The sequence below is a fragment of the Idiotropiscis lumnitzeri genome, chromosome 5 (assembly GCF_059441095.1).
Source record: "Idiotropiscis lumnitzeri isolate Australia: NSW breed Sydney's pygmy pipehorse chromosome 5, RoL_Ilum_1.0, whole genome shotgun sequence".
Lineage (NCBI taxonomy): Eukaryota > Metazoa > Chordata > Actinopteri > Syngnathiformes > Syngnathidae > Idiotropiscis > Idiotropiscis lumnitzeri.
Window position 1 is genome coordinate 8250921 of NC_142395.1, and position 19363 is coordinate 8270283.

The following is a 19363-nucleotide window of genomic DNA, read 5'->3' on the forward strand; positions in this document are numbered from 1 at the left end:
ATTTCAGGTTTTTATCCTGTTGAAATTGAGGAAAAAAACTAAATCAAGGAAAAAATAAATAAAAACAAGTCAATTGATTAAAGATAATGCACTGCAGCGCTTTCAAGAGGAAACGTACCATTTGAAATATATGGTAGCAAAACAATTTTTCAGTGAATGTAGACTGTACTGTACTTTGTAGCGAACATCCATGCTCCTTGTGCTTAGCACAATAAAATTTACCTTCATTCGTTATTCATACACTGTAACACTCGGAGCGCGTGCACTACAGCTATCCATTTTAGGACTACAGTAATACCTCGCTACTTCGCGGTTCACCTGTCGCGGGTTCAGTGCTTCGCAGGTCTAAAAAAAATATTCAAAAATTAAAAACTTTTTTGCCCGGGCACGATTGGGGCTCTCCATTCGCTCCGCTCCGCGGGGGCATTGTAGTTTCGCCGAGCGGCACGACGGGGCGCTGGAGCGGTTAGACGGCCAGCGTGCGCCAAAGAAGAGCGTGGGCGAAGAGGAGAGTGGACGAAGAAGAGCACGTTCAAAACAAAAAGAAGTAATTGAATAAATGCAAAAATAATTGCTGGGGAATAAAAAAATAATACGTTTTAATAATATATATTTTTTTTTTGTTATAACATGAATTTCACTCTCTCTCTCTCTCTACCCGTATTCTATATGGTGTACTGTATACAGGGGGGTATACTGTATACCTGTATAGGTTTTTTTAAGCATTTTTGAAGGGGCGCCGCTACTTCGCGGATTTTCAGTTTTCGCGGGTGGTCTCGGTCCCCATTAACCGCGATAACCGGGGTATTACTGTACTTCATCTTTTTAGCTGGCTAATTATATCATAGGACATTTTTTTACTTAGCTGTGAAGTGCGACGCTGGGAGCGTTGGAACTAGCAAGCACTTTACTTCTACACCATGTATCCATCCAAAAGTGATTGATCGTGTTCGTGTACTCAAAATAATCTTATTGTAAGAGTTGGACTGCTCATTTCTTTTAAATCTGTTCAAATTAAGTCTCACTTTGATTTGCCGCGCACATGCTCATCAGGAGCCTATTGCGATACATATTTATATTGTACTATTGCCTAGCTCGAACACGTCCTGATCTCATCCTGAAAATTATGTTCAATCGCTAATTAAGGATGCTTAAAAAAACTCTGAATTACTCTGATATTGTGTAGCGAGGTGCCTGTCGCCAGTGTTAGACGTTTGCCGGAAAAACAATTGTTTTCATGCCAACAAAAAAGACTAGCTCGATCTGGGCAGTACTTCTCTCTGAAACTGAACCATCAAAATCTTTTTCGTGGAGTCTTTTATTTAAAAAAAAGTATCTTGATCGACATGATTTCAGTTTGTGTGCATGTTTGGTTAATGCTTTTCTTGGAACAAATCTGAAAACTTGTTTCAATGAACATCGGTGTAGGGCCTCTTTGCTTAAGGGCTGTTGCAGTGTCAGTGAACCGGCGCGGCGGCCCTGAGGGCTGAGAAGTTGACAGAAAAGGAGATCAGAGAGGGAAAAGAGGGCAGGTCATACCTGAGCCAGACAAGAACTGACACCAAGAAGCAATATTCCCTTGTTCGTAGTCACGCAACTTTGCTCTGTTCTATTTCGTCTTGCCAAATGCACAAACACGGCTAAAATATATGATGACAGATATGCCCTGCCTCCTTAACAGCGTGTTTTTATTGTTGAAAAGTAACCTGTATTATAATGGTACCCAGCAAAGCATCCATTTTGTATGAGATCTAAGTTTTTTCTTTTTTGGTTCTGTTAAGTGAGAAGGAAAGCTCTAGTTCACTTAAACAACATAATACTTGAAATTGGCGTTACTTCTCGAATGGACACGCCCAATACAAATTGTATTTCGCGTTCACGTAATATGCACGTGTTGGTCTGGAAACATTAGTGTCTCATTATATACAGTGAGAGCTATTTAGAAACAACTGAATTCCAACTTAGTTTCCTCTATTACGCTTGCTTTGTATGAAACTTATCTCACATGAGGATGTAGGAAGAAAAGCAAAGACGGTGTCGCTGGAAGACTTTTTTTTTTTTCAAAGACATATTAGGATTGCATTGTGACAGCGGGAAAGATAAGTCATTTGAATGAATTAAACATACCATTTGTATTAAGATGTGCAATGTCTCAGAAAATATCTTATTTTGAGTGTCCCCCCCCTCTGGGACATGAAAGGCATGTGGTCCTCGAACACAGTCAGCCTTGATTCTCGGGCTCACACCCAGCAGCTCTTGTTTCAGGAGTTTTAGTCTGGTCAGACTCATATTGCAGGGTGATAAATCTGTTGCTAATCTCTCCGGCCTGATGGTATACTTGGACTGTGTCTGCCAGTCAACCTTTTCCACACACGCACCCCACACACACACGCACACACACGCACGCACACTTTCTGAACAACTTCTCTTGACAACAGGAAAGGGAGGTGTCCCAACACAATTTTATGGGTACGTTTAGGACTTTAAAAAAATATATAATAAAATAAACTGTTACTGAGAAATGAATGACTGTATTCACAAACTGGCCCGCTATCATTTAGAGATAAACATTCATCCATTCTCTAAAACCAATGACATACTCTTAGTGGGAGGACCTAAAAGCAATTTCCGCAGGGTATATCTGGAAGTAGTTCTAATCTTGTTTGGGTGACTGACAAAGTGACAACAGGCCATGACAAACGTGTCTTTGACGCCCTTGGCCCCACGTTTAGTGTGATAACTTGAACCCCATCTGAGGTTCCGACACAGAGACCTTTTCAGTTTAAGGCCTCCCTTGTTTTTTTTTTCCCTCAGACATACATAAACTGCATGTGGTTACATTTAACATTAAAATGTTATTTCATACTACCGTTGATTTATGCTTGTTTTGTCTTGTTAGGAGACTTGCAGGGAATGACTTATCCTTCATCCACCCCGAAGCCCTGTCTGGACTGCATCAGCTCAAAGTCCTGTAAGCATGCACCCTCCTTGCTGCCACCACTGTCAACACTCTCATGTAGATACAAACACACACTGTGACAGTGTGAAGTTTTCCACCCACCGGGTGGGGGAAAAGTAAATATTTCACTATGTTGTGGTGCAACTTTGTGGCTCTGTTAGTTAGTGATATCCCACTACATATGAATTCAAGCTTACGTGGAATGAACAAAAAGCTTTTTTTTTCTCCCAGGCCCAACAACTGTTTTTGTTAACACTCTTTGTGTTAGTTCTGCATACTTTGCACAGTGTAGATTACTGTCAAAAGCTCACGCTTTGAAAGGTACATATGATTTTATACACGTGCAAAGAATGAAGTGACCTCTTTGCTCAAGACCCTAAAAGTAGTGTACCTGTAGTGCTTGAACTGTGTTGCACCTTGTTACTACTTAAATAAAAATCAATTATTAAATGTCCAAGGTAGTGCTGTGCGATATGGACACAATTATATATGCGTATGTAGGTAATTATTAGGGGTGTAACGTGCGTTTTTTGACCGATGCGTATCGATATAATGCCTAACGCTATATCCCTTTTTGGGAACAAGACAATTCGATACGATAAAGGTGATTTGGATACGATAATTCAGTACGGCTACAATTAAACCTAGACCAATTAAAGTTAACAACAAATAAACATGTTAATAGATTGCTGTTCCATTGGGTTTTCCTGTAAAAACAAGTAAGCTTTATGATTCCAAAATGTAAAGAGAATGATATCAGAACAAGCAAGTTCTCTAAATATTCTAGCAGAAGCAAAGTGAAACAGTTATTTCTGTTTTTATACATGAACTTACCTTATTATGAGAATAAGGTGGTTCTTTTTATGCATTAAAACGTCAATGTAAACAAACCCCTCTGATGAAGTGCTTCATATATCTGAACAATATTCAACATTCTATTTCGTGGCACTACAAATCTACTAAGTATTACGCTTGTCTGTTTTAACATGCTGCTGCTTTTTTTTTAATTAACAGTAGGACTGCACGATAAATCGAAATCTAATCAACATCGAGGTTTGACGTAGTGCGATTATCTGTCGCAAGACAGTGAGGTTTTTTAATTTTTTCCTCTCTCCACCAACCTTTGGCGTTTGAGTGACGGATGAATTAGCCAACCAGAATTGTCGATGCTCGGGTCTTAATAGCGCTGGCCAATCAGTGTAGTTGGCTAACACGTCTGCGCTCCGGTGCCAACAGTCAGCGCAGTCCGCCAATAACACACTCCGCGTGCACCTCTGTTTTTTTCTGTCATTGTTGTGTACCGAAGTGGATGTAATGGAAGTAACTTCTGCCGCCGTAGACGAGGAGGGGGGATGCTCGTGCTATAGACGGGCGTAACGTCTATTATTTGAATGTACGGCAGATTCTACAAAAATGAACCGCATCAAAAAAATAAATAAAATAAAAGCATCAGATCCAGATGCAACACGACCAACGTATTTCAACGTTTAAAACAGCACCACCAATTTGAGTATGAGGCCAGTCAAACAGATTTGAAATAAACAGATGAAGGGGAGGAAACAACTAGCGGTCATTCACATGCTAAGCTAAGATCACTAACAGTAGCATGCACGTTTTGAAACAAATTGGCATCGGAAGACTTTCTCCTAAGTATTTGTGCGTACCGGTGACAAGCTCCCTCTCAGAGCATCTTTTCAGCACTGATGGCAAGATCGTAAATTGTGATCGTGCATGTCTGATACAGGCAATGGCGAATATGCTGCTTTTTCTAGCCCCCAAAAAACTAATACAATATAATCGCCAGAGGAGAGCGCCTTATACTTTTCATCAAATGGTGACATTAGTGATTTTTTTATTATAGTATTGATCAAATTCTTTGTCTGAAACTAAACTAACTCACAATCGTAGTTTTGCGAGCATTGTGACAAGCTTGTGTGTGACGTGTGGGTCTGCGCGTGCATGCGTAAGGAAGATTGCAGTGGAGGAGATGAGCGGATATGTTGCAGTGGCGAGCGAGGAAATGGGAGACAAGTGTAAAGGAAAAGTTAAAGAGTGTATAAAATAAAGCAAGTCGAAGCAGAAACGGATGACAGCGTAATGTTTTGTGAGATATGTTTACTGTCCGCGATTGTTTTTGTCCATCTCGCTTGCCGTACTGAGCGGCAGCGAGTCACAGAAGTGCACAATCAAGACAGACAGCGCTACAGCCTAGACTGACATACTGATGGCTCTTGTCATTAATACTCCTTAATACATATTTTACAAACAGTAGCATTTTAATGCATTTTAACGTGTCTAATACAAAGAACGCAAATTGAATCGTAATCGCAATATTGGTCTGAATAATCGCCATTAGGTTTTTTTTTCTTTCAAAATCGTGCAGCCCGACGTAACAGTAAACAATTTTGCCAAAGGCTTGCATGTTCATTTTCAAAAATATCATATTTGTTCAGGAGAAGATTTCTAATCAAGTTTTTGAATAAATCAGGCAGTAACACTTTTTTGGTCTGTGCCACTACCTTGCACGGCTGCTGCCGCTGTTGATTCATGACGGGTTTGTTGCTGTTTGTGATGCCATGGCGACGGCCGAGACGCCTCGACAAATAGTCGCATTCCCGTTATATTTCACTGCATTTGCAAAGGCTATACAAGGCAGCCGTCTTGTCAAGACGATCTCCATTTTTGCCAAATTCAAAGTGCATCTACAGACACGAACCGCTGCCCTCATCTTTGCTGATCTATTATTGTCTATGTTTCGCGCTTGACATAAATCTGCCGCACCGACCTGAAATGGCGTGCACAATCAAAAAAATTAATGTAAGTTCATTAACAATAACATTCAAACCGAAATAAAAAACAGGGCATTGTGAATTTTGAGTATCAAATTAGTTTTCATTACTTCAATCGAAAACTTGGAAATACTTACACGTAGCCCCCTAGTTATTATATATCCAGTTAATAATAGATGTCCCAATATAATATTTACTCTTAAAATGACAACTATATGACAGCAGTTATCTTTGATCAATTTATACTTTGATTTATTTATAGGACTCATTCTTAATGTAAAAAACACAATACTAGAATAATAGAAACTGTTAGGTTGTTTATTTGGTGATTACCAGGCACCTTTTTTTTTTTATATCCAATCTTTGAGGAATTTATGCCATTGGGTTTCCTTTGGCACAGACCAAAAGTACGCATCCCAGACTGCTTCCACTCTTGCCTCAGTCATTTGACACTGTAAGTTTGGCAGCACATGCATCTGTGTGTATTCCACCAAACACACTGGCATGCTGGGGTATGCAGATGTGTCTTACTGCGGGCATATATAAAACATCTGTAGAAGCCTCTCTGATTGCAGGAGAATGCCAATGATCAGGCATACCTGGTAAACAGCCAATTATATATAACATACTTTCTGACTGCCGTTTGCCTTGATGGTAGGTGGTCGTTCAAGCTGATTTCTATGATTGAAAAATTCCTTTAAGGTCAAAGACTAGTTAAAATTAAAACATTAAAACATAATTCAAACATTGGGACGTGTTTCTGGGGAGATGTTGAAAAGTATCTGATGCAGACGAACATACTTGCGTAGCATGAGACCCACTTCTACAATTTTCCTGGCCTCTTTTCAGTCAGTTGAAGGCGCGCAGTCTCTACCAAAGCTGCCCCAACAGTCTTCTTGTGAGTGATGTCAACATCGTGTTTGTACGTCAATGAAAAGCGCCACAATCTCTGCGAAACAATGCCAATTACTTATTACAGTAGAGACTGATCATCAACACATTGCACGTACTGCGGGCTCACCCAATGAGCAATGCTGCCAGTAGACCAGCGTGTCGCTCAGCAGTCGATGGGAGCCAGGTGGTGTTGGCCTCGCTCCACTCAACATAATCATATTTAGAAGCAGGGGATAAGAAAGAGCACGATTCCCTAAATAGGGGTGTGAATTTGCGACTAATTTAGTCCAACATCATATAGAATTAAGTCATTATAGTTAATGTCAACAAATTGACACGATCCTACAAAGCTTACCAATACTGTTTGCTTTGGTTGCACTGCATCTAATTAACCAAGTGGTTTGATTGAAAACCTGGCTATGCTTTTTACGTTTAGGATGCTCCAGAATAATCAACTTAAGACGGTACCGAGCGCTGCCCTGAAGAATCTTCATTTTCTCCAGTCTCTGTGAGTTACTCAAACCTCTTTACTTGCATGCACACACAAAGACAGTAGAGATGGGCGTACAATATTAATTTGAGGTATTATTCTTTTAGATGTTTAATCATATCATGTGCATATTTGTATTAAGGTGGTCTTAATAAAAAATTTTGAGATTGTGTGAGTTGTTGGCATCAGCCAATCATGGTTGAGAATATAATTTCCATGTCACAGTCAAGCAGAAACGCAGCCAAATAACGAAAAAAAAATAAAAATAGAAACAATAGACACAACCACATACATGGTGTGGTGATTGGTGAAATAAATACAATTTGGGACATATGTCAAGCTCGGTGGGAGCGAAAGGTATTCAATACTGTTTTATTTTTTTATTTATTTGGCTGCATTGTCAGTTGTGTTTCACCTCCGTGTGACGTGGTACCTCTCGGTCTGTTCTCAAAGGCGTTTGGCTGACTTGGACTGACTGGCCGGGTCTGAGATACTGACGATAACACACCCCTGCTGATATGTGATATGAATGTTGACTATTGCTATAGCTCAATATTTGCCATATTTAAAAATTTTTTTAAAATTCCTGCGGCAAAATATGTAAGCTCAGTGTGTTCTTTTTTAGTTTGACCGTGTGTTATGTACAATTGGGTCCATCAGGAGAAGCGTGTTGGAAATGTAACTTTAAGCCATTGACACCTCTCTACATTTTCCCATTGTCTTGTTTCCCCTCTTCTTTTCATCTTCTCTTTAGCGTGAGGATTTGGGGAATCTTGCTGAAGTAATGCTCTTGTAGAGCCAAACTTACTTTGTATGACGCCCCAGAGAGCGAAATGTCAATCAAGACTGTTTTTCCTTCCAGCCCAGACACTTGAGGAATTTTGAGGGAGGGCGAGACACAGAGTGAAAGGGAGGATCACGGGAGAAAACAGTTTGGTGATGGTGTTAAAACGCTATTCTATACGAAATAATTTCTGTTGTAAATCTCACATTCCAAATTTCACTGAGCTTCTCGGAGAAATCAAATGAGCACAATTTTACCATGAAAACAAATTTTTCTGCTCAAGAATTTGATTTGGAAGATATTTCGTTTTTTAAACTCAAGTGTGGCATAAACCTTACATTGGATGGTCTAATAAACATGTTTAACACTACATACATCAATGCCAAGACTGGCTTTGATGTGCGAGCGGGCTACACTATTGTGGGAATACGGGGTATTAACGTTTTTGTCATGTTTCATTAAGAATTTTGAATGGATGTGTCATGAGGTTAAGAAGAGCTATATTATTACTTATAATAACTACTACTAATAATAATACTTGTATTATACTTATATTATTAGTGTTTAAGCCCTTACTGCGACAAATATATTATTTTACCTCCCACGGTGCCCCCGTCTCTTCTGTGCTTTAGCCGACTCGATGCAAACCACATCACCACAGTTCCAGACGACAGTTTTGAGGATCTTCAGCAACTTCGGCATCTATGGTTGGATGACAACAACCTTACAGAGGTCCCAGTTGGTTCTCTTCAGCACCAGGCAAACCTACAAGCACTGACATTGGCTCTGAACCGCATCTTGTACATACCAGACAACGCCTTTGCAAACCTCACCAGTCTCGTTGTGCTGTAAGTTTTATCACTCTACTGTTGTAATTTTCATGTTAAATTGACTTACAAACTAAACAAACGTGAGGTTTTGACCATTGTGACATTTTACCTTTGCTAGGTTCTTTTGTCTCTGTATTTAATTCACGTACCCATTTCTCTGTTTGGAGCTGTAAAACCTTTGATAGCCAAAACACCATGAACTATTTACGTATAAGTCCAAAGTAAAGAAAACTTCCCCAAAAAAAGAATATATATATATATATATATATATGTATATATATGTATATATATATATATGTATATATATGTATATATATGTATATGTATATATATGTATATATATGTATATGTATATATATGTATATATATGTATATATATATATGTATATATATGTATATATATGTGTATATATATATATGTATATATATATATATATGTATATATATGTGTATATATATATATGTATATATATATATATATATGTATATGTATATATATGTATATATATGTGTATATATGTATATGTATATATATGTATATATATGTGTATATATATATATGTATATATATGTATATGTATATATATGTATATATATGTGTATATATATATATGTATATGTATATATATATATATATATTAGGGCTGTCAAAATTAAAGCATTAACTCAGGTGATTAGTCCAAAACATTTTAACTCAGTTAAATATTTTAACTCAGTTTGATTTACTTAAAAAATAATTTGCATACTTTGCAAATATTGTGCCATATTAGCTGTCTTTAGCACGTCTCAGAACAAAACAAAGTTACCACTGGGCCTTGCAAACCAACATTGCTGGAGTGTGGCGCTTGTGGGCAGTTTGAAATGTTTCGAAAATAAATGTCTGCAAAGATGTCTCCATTTAGATCGTATTCAAGAATCCAAGAAAGCTATTACAACTGTCTTTGAATTAAATATACTTCATATTTGGTGATTTTGCATCAATAACAAAATATTATTCAAGGAAATATCTGCTATAAGCTTCGCAAAAAAAAGTAGTTGAAAAATGTGATTAATCACGATTAATCATGGACTTTTTGTGATTAATTAGTTAAAAATAATTCATTACATATATATATATATATATATATATGTATATATATGTATATATATATATATATATATATATATATATATGTATATGTATATGTATAGCACTCCACAACAGTGATATTTGTTTATGAATGCCAATGAGGTGGTTTACAGTTAATTATTTACAGGTAAATGATTTTAACGTTTTGTAAATAGCATATTCTATATTATAATAAAAACCCACGACCCTCAAGAGGACAAGCGGTACACAAAATGTATGGACGGAGCTTTTATTGTTATGTGTGACACACATCGTTTAAGTAATGATTTTTTTTTTTCTAAGCAGAGTCAGGGAACCTTCAAGTCTGTATGATAACAGAGATGCAACAGGATTAACCTGCTTGAGCGCTTTGTCAAACATTAATTAAGGAGCCAGACTAACTCGGAACATTCTATGCTTTTCTAAAATAACCCGAGGCAGCGAAAGGATTTATGCCTCTGAGTTTCCATCAAAAGCAACGTGACAACAAAAAACGTTATCATGCTATTTTATTTTCATAACTTTAAGGAGTTAAATTAAAAAAGAACAGCCTATTCAAATATGGTGATGCTTTTCGTGTGGTTGATCCCTCTTATACTGTTGATTTTAAAGAAATCGTGCCTACCTAATGGTAACTCCCGAAGTCACACCAAATGGTGAACATGTTGTCATAAGAATTGAAAGAAAATACAGTGGGCGAGAAAATGCAAAACAACTAAAATAAATACACCTGCCATAAATACATTGATTGTGTATACTGCGGGTCAAGGTTTTATAAGGGAATGGTTCTTTTTCTCTTTTTTTTTTAAATTCATTCAGGCATCTTCACAACAACAGGATTACGGAAATCGGCAACGATTGCTTCACTGGTCTTGTGAACCTGGAAACACTGTAAGTTGCAAGTTAATGTGAGTGAGTGGGTGGTGTGCATGTGCGTGCGTGCATGTGTGTGTGTTACCAAGTGCCCTCCATGAGACCTCAACCCCCCCCTCCAACCCCCACCTTTGCTCTGGTCCTCCAGACATCATTGTCTCCATTTCCTCCTGTAATTGCTGATGAAAATAGAGCAAAGTACATGATTCTTATCAAATCTACCCTCCCACTGTTTGCTTCTTCCTGGCGGACTCCTTTACTGGTTAACAGAGAAGTTAAAATTCTTAAAAGCCGAAGCGATGCACAGGTCTTTATTGGCCTCTTTTTTTTAAGTGTGTATTTTTTTTATTGCTGATAGTGATCAAGAATGTGGTGGGAATTTATATTACCCTCCATTTATCATGTCAAAGCCGGCCGACACTAACTCTTGTTGTATTACTGTACTGTTGAACTGTTAGCTGCTCCGTATGATGACACAGTTGGGTGCTTTTGCATGTGCTTGCAATGCTGTCAAATTTGAATCAGCTTTCCCCCCCCAGACAGTCACACCTTTTTCAAACTTAAATACAGTTGCAGTTTAAGTGATTGTGGCTTGTCCACAAGTTATGTTTGTATATAATGTCCTAATTCTGTAAAGCTGCAAAGTGCTGGGTAGCTTTTTGCTTATCTCCATGTCTTTTCTTATTCAAGGGATCTTAATTTCAACAACCTGATTGTTTTCCCCAAAGCAATAGAAGCCCTGCCCAAACTGAAAGAACTGTAAGTATATAGCTGTTCTTGCAGTATCGCTTAGATTTGTTGTCATCTGGTGACTGTACAGGTATTGTTGTACGTGCCTCCAAACTTCGTCAAGTCTGTTTCTTTGTCTATACAGATGCACCTTTTGTTGGTAATACGTTGACGAGTTGGAATTTTTTTAATCACGCATCTTGAGTGTAGTATGCCATTTTGCCACAATTGCTGTTCGTACAGTGCCAGTTTGATGACGTGCATCCTCTTATGACCTAGCTGTTTGTCGCATTTCTTTGTGATTTTTTTTGTTTTTGTTTTTGTTTTATTCAAATTAGCCCACCGATCAGAGCAAATCGCAAAAAAAAGGTTGCCATAATTAGCAAATTTGGTTTTGGTGAAATGATCTTCAGGCAACAGTCTGGCCCCACAAAAGAGACGTAGCGACTTTGTCTGGGCAGCAATGTTAAGAAATAGTCTTCATGTTCTTGTTCATGAGTTGGCACCCATGAATTGTGACACCACTCTTCTCTCCCTTCTGCACACATTGTACGTCATGAATTGGTCAATGACTAATTGCTGAAAATAAATAAATAAATAAATGAAAATTCACCTGTTAAAGATCCTTGCCAATTTTCAACACGTTTCAACGTGCAGAAAAAGGCAGCAGAAAAGTTCCCGGACACAATTTGGGAAATAATAATAAAAATAAAAATGTTACAACGACTTGCAGTCGTAGTTGACTGTAAGAAGGGTAGCATTTGTGTATATACTGCACAATACAATGAAAAAAAGATTTACTAAAATGTGACTCCTGGCTCAAGGTCCTTTAAGTTTTTGACACATCCATACACAAGGTGCAGCCAGAATATATTATTTTAATTTCCAATATCTGTAAAAAAAAAGGCTCCTCCCCCGCTTCAATGAAAATGGACCTGAATGTCCTCTATGACCAAACATCTCCTGTATTAATGAGTTTGGTGGTAAAATCTCATGAGAATGGCGAATGTCTTGACTAGGCTGGTCGGGTATGGAATTGTGTGGCATCATTTTTCATTTACCCTGTTTGCTTTGTTTACCTGACTTATAATACAATACAATACATGTATCCATTTTATGTATGCTCTCTCAATATATTTGTCCTTTTTCTTGCAGGGGATTCCATAGCAACGACATTGGTTCCATTCCAGAAGGGGCTTTTCATAAAAACCCCCTACTGAGAACCATGTAAGATCAAACACACACACCCTTAAAGAACAAGTTGAGTTGTTGCATACATTGTCCAAAAGATGGATCCGCTCCTGTTGTAAGAAATGGTTGTTCCTCATTGCAGACATTTCTATGACAACCCGCTATCCTTTGTGGGTGCTACGGCTTTCCAGAATTTGTCTGACCTCCACTCCCTGTAAGTCACACAATTCCCTGACAATCCCGTCGAGCCTCATCAATGTTTGTGTGTATGAATGTTACGCGGCGTATATGTTCCTGTATATACAGAATTGATTGTTTGACTAAAATTTCAATTGCTGTCTTCGGCTTTAGTCTAAATGACATTGTATATTTTCTCATCATGTGTTTCCCAGGATGCTGCGTGGGGCCGGCATGATGCATGACTTTCCAATCCTCACGTGGACAAACAACATTGAGAGCCTGTGAGGGAACCTGAATGAATAATCACTGCAGATTCGATTGTGTGCGTCACAGTGGTGGCTGATGAGGTTTTTGTATTCCCAGGACGCTGTCGGGGACCAAGATATCGTCTGTCCCCGCTGATCTGTGTGATGATCTCAAGCTGCTAAGGACATTGTAAGAAATCTTCCCTTCTCATTCTTTGTGTTTTGAATTGCCGTTGTCATCACGCCTTTATTTCAGATGCTCCATGCGAGCTAATTAGTCGTCTTATGTTCCCCTCATTAGAGATTTGTCCTACAATGAGATAAATAAGTTACCATCCCTTCAGGGCTGCGTCCAACTACATGAGATGTGAGTTCAATATGCATAAGAATGATTGTGCTTGAAAATGTCCTTAAAATTATACAAAATGTACTTGTATCTTGTTCAAACAATGTAAGTCTTAATGTCCTCTTGTTTTCAATCAACAGAAGCTTTCAGCACAACCAAATTGAGCAAATAGGAAGGGAACATTTTCAAGGTCTTGCTGGTCTCCGTTTACTGTAAGTCAGTTCAGTCTCTCTCTCTCTCTCTCTCTCTCTCTCTCTCTCTCTCTCTCTCTCTCTCTCTCTCTCTCTCTCTCTCTCTCTCTCTCTCACTCTTTCTCTCACACACACATACATGGATGCCCTAAAATGTTGCATATTTTCATTGTTCTGGTTTTCCACAGAGACCTGAGCAGAAACAAAATCCAATTTATCCATCACGATGCTTTTCTCACCCTTGCTGCTCTCATTAACCTGTAAGTATAAATGATTACCTTATAACCAGGGGTGCACATTTGCGGTGCGCTGGGGCACATGAAAAATGGAAATTGAATGTTGCGTTTCAGTACATTGCGTACGAACGATAAGGTCAGGCCAGCCTCAATTCCATGTCAATCAGCTGCCACAACAATTGTTTTTTCAGGGCGAATTTCAAAATAAATTTAAGGCATGGATAATATTACTTGTTGGGCTTTTATTTTTAAGTTGACCCTCAAAGCGCATTGCATAATAGCCTATGAGCAAACCTTGTGGTGGTTAGCTTGATTAGGCTGGCACCCCTCTAATGCCAACCCTGGGTTTTGAAACGGTGGCCAAACGCGTCGGAAGAGGGCCCCCGGCAAGACGTTTGTCTCAGTGTCGCTGCTGAGTGGCTTAGACAGGCCTTGAAAATAGATCCTTGCATAAAAGCGGTCCGTGGTGCAAAAAACAAATAGAGTGGTCAACGGAAGGCTGCTCACCAGAAATGGGCCTTGTAATTCAATTGTTTTAAATATGAATTTAATCTTCTTATAAAATTGTACAATGTATTATTTTAGTATGATTCTCCCTGTGTCTGGTATATGTTGCTATAATTAGGAAATAAAAATTGAAAACGACATTAAAATGTACAGTATGTAAAATGCATACTGTATCTACACACGAACGATAAACCTTGCTCAAATGTCCCGTAAGTCTTTCAAGTTCGTCTATGAGGTCGGTGGGTCAGGAAACCAACAAGCGCCAACACCAACTCCTGGGTCTCATTTGAGAACCACGCCAACATTTGTTTGTGCACCCCTGCTTGTAACAGCCAGATGCAACTCTATTGAAGATGAAGTAATGTTCAATGGCTTATGTGCAATAATTTCCTGCAGAGATCTGAGTATGAACTCTCTGACTACGCTTCCAACGACTGGACTGAGTGCCCTCAGTCAATTGAAACTCTCAGGGAACCCACAGATGAAAAATGTGCTGACTGTCAGCCAGTTACCCAAACTCAGGTGAAGAAACACATGAGACGCATTTATTACTGCAAATATTTTACCAGTGTCAGTTGTATTTAGCCCAGTGGCTTCAAAGTAACTTGTTGCTCCCACAAAATTGGATACAATTTATCTTCAGATGCAAATTTTATTATTTTCCAGGCAAATTTTTGTCTGACTAAATGTCGTATCTGCTTGTAGATCCGTTTCCGTCCCTTACGCCTACCAGTGTTGTGCATTTCTGGGATGTGACTCGGTGACAAGTACTTGTGGGGAAAGTGACGTCAAGCGATCAGCAGGTGAGAATCCTGCAGTCACACCTTTCCCCTTCAAAATGTGGCGTGTAAACTAGAAATTTGCAATGCTATCTTGATGGAAACCACTCCACTTTATTTCATGACGTTGCAATGAACGCTATCTAAATGTCGTTGGGCGGGTCTCCTTTCTAACATTTTGTTACTCCTCTTTCAGATGGGGAGGAGATGGAACGAATTTCAATGATTATGCATTGCTCTCCGTCACCAGGTAAGACAGTTGCTTTTTTTCCCCTCAATGCTGCAATCCTTAACTTGCTGTTGATTCACATTTTTTTGTTTCGCTTTCCGTGCTCAGGGGCCTTTAAGCCTTGCGAGCATCTTTTAGGCAACTGGATGATTCGCCTGACAGTCTGGTTCATCTGCCTGGTGTCGCTGTTTTTTAACAGTCTAGTGCTGGTTGCCACCTTCTCTCCCACACACTGCACCTTAAGCCACTCCCACTGGTGGGCTCCATCCATCCCTCCAGCCAGGCTGTTGATGGGGCTTCTCGCCTTGGCAAACCTGCTCACAGGCCTCTATGTGGGCGTGTTGACCGTGCTGGACGCCGCTACGTGGGGATCCTTTGCCGAGTTTGGCGTGTGGTGGGAAATGGGACCTGGGTGCCACTTTGCGGGCTCTCTTGCAGTCTTCTCGTCAGAGTGGGCAGTTTTGTTGCTCTTACTGGCAGCAGTGGAGCGCAGCGTGGCTGTGCGGGATATTGTCGGCAAAGTGATGATGTCACCCAGGAGGAGCAGCCTCGGCCGCCGAGGATGCTGGAGACGAGATCGACGCTTCAGCCTGGCCGCGGCGCTGTTGGGGTTGTTTGCCGCCGCTGCAGCCTGCCTGCCTCTACTGAGGTTCAGCGAAGAGTCTGCCTCACCACTCTGCCTGCCCTTCGCCGGGGCAGAGAGTCCGGCCCTGAGCGTCACGGTTATCCTGGTGCTGCTCAACGCACTGGCGTACCTCTTCACGGCAGCTGTGTACTCTCAGCTGTACTGCTACCTCGGAAGGGTGGAGCTGGTTGACCCGGAGCAGACGGGTGCCCTGCGGCATGTAGCTTGGCTCATCTTCACCAACTGCATCTTCTTTTGCCCCGTGGCTGCTTTCTCCTTCGCACCCCTCTTAACTGGCTCCAGTGCTGGAGGCCCTGAGATTGCCAAGTCTGTCACTCTCATTTTCTTCCCCCTGCCAGCATGCCTCAACCCAGTTCTCTATGTCTTCTTCAGTCCAGCCTTCAGGGAGGACTGGCTGAGGTTACGCAGCTGTGGACGTTTGACCAGAGAGACAAAACAAATAGTAGACGAAAGTCACGGAGACGATGGAGGCGGAGACTCTGAGCTCACGGGTACCGGCTCCTCCGCTCAATTAAACTTTGACTGCGGAGTGTACTCCCAACTTTGTGGAGAGATGGTTGTGTGTGAAGAGTGTGAGGCAACGCTGCATGCCAAGACCTGCTCTTCACGCTCGTCCTCCACAGTCTGCAGACACTTGGTAAAGTCTCACAGCTGTCCCACCCTCTTGACAGGAGTGACCGCGTGCCAACGTGCTGAGGGATTCTGGCCGGAGAGCGGTACGCCGTCCGCTCAGTCGGAGTACGCCGACGAGGGGGACTCATTTGTATCTGACAGCTCAGACCAAGTTCAAGCGTGCGGCAGAGCCTGCTTCTGTCAGAGCAGAGGCCTCCCTCTTGTGCACTACTCATACAGCATACCTCGAGTCAAAGACTAAGGCCCTCCTCGCCACGCCGTTCGATCTGCGCAAAGCTCAATGTGACATTAGTTCACCTGGGGATGGAAACAATTACCTCGGTGAAAGATTACAGCAAGCACTTAGGTTTGTTCTCAAGGTGTGAACAGACATGCGTAATAATTTAAAGGGAACTTTGAATTTAGTCTATGAGGAAGCGGTTTTGTCAGAAGCTGACAAATGAACAGACGTTGCAGAAGACATCACGCCACCTGTGCCTGCTTCCTGTCTTGGGCAAGGCTACTTCGTTATGTGTGCTCATGAGCTTTTTCAAAGTAATTTGAATTATTTTACACCCTGTCAAATGTCAAAGCGCTTCTGCGGCCAATGCTCATTTTATTTTTTTACATTAAAGTAGACTAAAGTTGTAAAGTTTGTGAATGTCTAAGTCTGTTGGCGTCCACCTTAAAGGTGAAAAATGTATGATCTGCGCTACCTGCCTGTGATTGTGATGGAACAGTGTGATAATGGTTTGCGAGTTGTCAGTCAGACACTTGCTTGTATTAAGTCACCAAGACTAAGAATGTGATCAAGTAGCAGATATCACTGTTTTGAGCAACAGCTCCGCTCGCTTGTTTTGAATGCTGGTCTTATTTATTGTTTGCGCGGCAGCAATGTTTGGATGCAAGTTAGTTTTGTTTTGTTTTTGAACGGTAACCCTTTTCAGTGACTAATAACCAGCTTTGGTCAGGTTGTTGGAAATGGTGTATTTTTAAAATACATGAACTGGTACAAGGAAAATTCATCTGACTAAGACCCTTCATCGTCATGCCCTTGATTACACGCCACTCGTGGTGAGATTTTTAAGACAATATCAGGTCGCTTTAATGCGGGATGCTGCATTGCTTTGCTGACCAATGTGCACTTTTATTTTCAACTGAGTCAGCACTTCAAAGACCATTTTAATGAAACTAAATGCGATTACATTATTTGTGCAAATTGCATCTGTTCCCCATTGAAATGCTTCAATCACTCTGGGCTCCAGATAATTATCTAATTCCTTAATTGAACATGAATTACAGTCCATACTTTGAACACATGAAATTAATTATTTGTTTGGGGTGTGCAGACTTTAAAATTAACAAGAATAATATAAATGGCAAATTTGGCTTTCAAATGTATTCCACTGTCCCAGCAACATAATTTTATCATAGGATATTTGATCTTTATTCCGGTCCTTTTTGTGTCTTTCTGTGCAAACGGTCTGAAGAGCATTGCTTCATTGTTATGCGAATTATTCTTATTGCCAAGTGTCTTCAAATGTGACGGTGTGAGAGGACTTGGCTGAAGTAATTTTACACATTATGTGGGTTCCACCCTCAGAGCATGTATCTACAAGTGCTCAGGAATGTAGCCAATGAAACGTTGTCTTAACCATCAAGACAATCTTGTGTCCTTAAGTGAATCTTTTCTTTTTTTCTTTTTTTGGTACACGTCGGCATTGCCTCTGCTGTCTGTCATGCCTGCCAAAATGTCTTGTTTGTTCGACATATCACCTATCCCAACTAGTGAAAATTTACAGGTCTTTATGTAGTTAGGTTGATACTTATTTAGAAAATAGACATTGTCTATTTTAATAGCTGTCTATAAATTATTTGAACAAAACTATCAAGACTGGGATGCTACTCGAGGAAGCTACCTCTGCGGTTCTAGTTTGCAGCAACACTGGCGGAGCTATAGGGGGGCCAGAGGGGCACAGGCCCCTCTTGAAATATACTTAGATCCCCCAGGTGCCAGGCCAGCTAACTGACCTTTGGGTATTAAAGTTCCCTCTGTCCATAATAAGGGAACATACTGTATAATGGATGTTTATCAGCGTTTTCTGGTAAATTTTTCTGGATTTATAAAAGAATTTTTATTTTTGCGGACCCGAAGAGGTACCCCATAGAAAAAGGAAAAGAATCCAAACTCCGCCAGTGTGCAGCAGTACTTTAAAAACGACCCCCACCCCACATATGTTTTTACTTGTTTCTTTTGTTGGCATCCCTGGCTTTATGTTGACCCTTGTGTGTGAACATAATGTTAAGTGCTATTTGTGGGAGGAATCTATACTGTATACTGTGATTTTTATTTTTTAACCAAATTATACACTAAGAATTTGTTTTATAGATGTTGTTTCGTTCATATTTTTGTCCTTTTCATAAGATCTTCACAGGCTGCATTGTTTTATCTGCTCATGTAGAAAAAAAATGAATAAATTTGTGCAAACAAAACCGCTTTATGACCGATTGTTGTTCCTCTTCAAACTAGAAGTCACAAATAGCCTTGCAAGCGCACCCTAAATATGTCGACGTAACTAGTGCATTCTATCTCTGTGTTGTACATCATAAATGTACTGCTTTAGTTTATATTACAAATTGTCAGACTGAGGAGAGATTTGTCTGGGTCGGTTCAGTGGGCATCTCAGTACTTGTCAGGAAGTGGACAAGCATTTCTTCAACAACTACCATAGTTGCAAATTGTAG

At 40.1% G+C, this 19363-nt stretch overlaps 1 protein-coding gene across 1 annotated transcript in view; it reads left to right on the forward strand.

The window, feature by feature from the left end:
• Positions 1-19111, forward strand: part of lgr4 (leucine-rich repeat containing G protein-coupled receptor 4) — a 38022-nt gene extending 18911 nt beyond the window's left edge. Inside the window, exons 3-18 of the mRNA XM_088295811.1 lie at positions 2900-2971; positions 7079-7150; positions 8549-8764; positions 10674-10745; positions 11418-11486; positions 12612-12683; positions 12790-12861; positions 13040-13108; positions 13191-13262; positions 13374-13439; positions 13559-13630; positions 13798-13869; positions 14749-14874; positions 15058-15155; positions 15328-15381; positions 15469-19111. Coding sequence (XP_088151937.1) covers positions 2900-2971; positions 7079-7150; positions 8549-8764; positions 10674-10745; positions 11418-11486; positions 12612-12683; positions 12790-12861; positions 13040-13108; positions 13191-13262; positions 13374-13439; positions 13559-13630; positions 13798-13869; positions 14749-14874; positions 15058-15155; positions 15328-15381; positions 15469-16880 — 2686 coding nt within the window. The 3' untranslated portion in view covers positions 16881-19111. The remainder of the gene's footprint in view (positions 1-2899; positions 2972-7078; positions 7151-8548; positions 8765-10673; positions 10746-11417; positions 11487-12611; positions 12684-12789; positions 12862-13039; positions 13109-13190; positions 13263-13373; positions 13440-13558; positions 13631-13797; positions 13870-14748; positions 14875-15057; positions 15156-15327; positions 15382-15468) is intronic.
• The last annotated feature ends 252 nt before the right edge of the window (positions 19112-19363 follow it).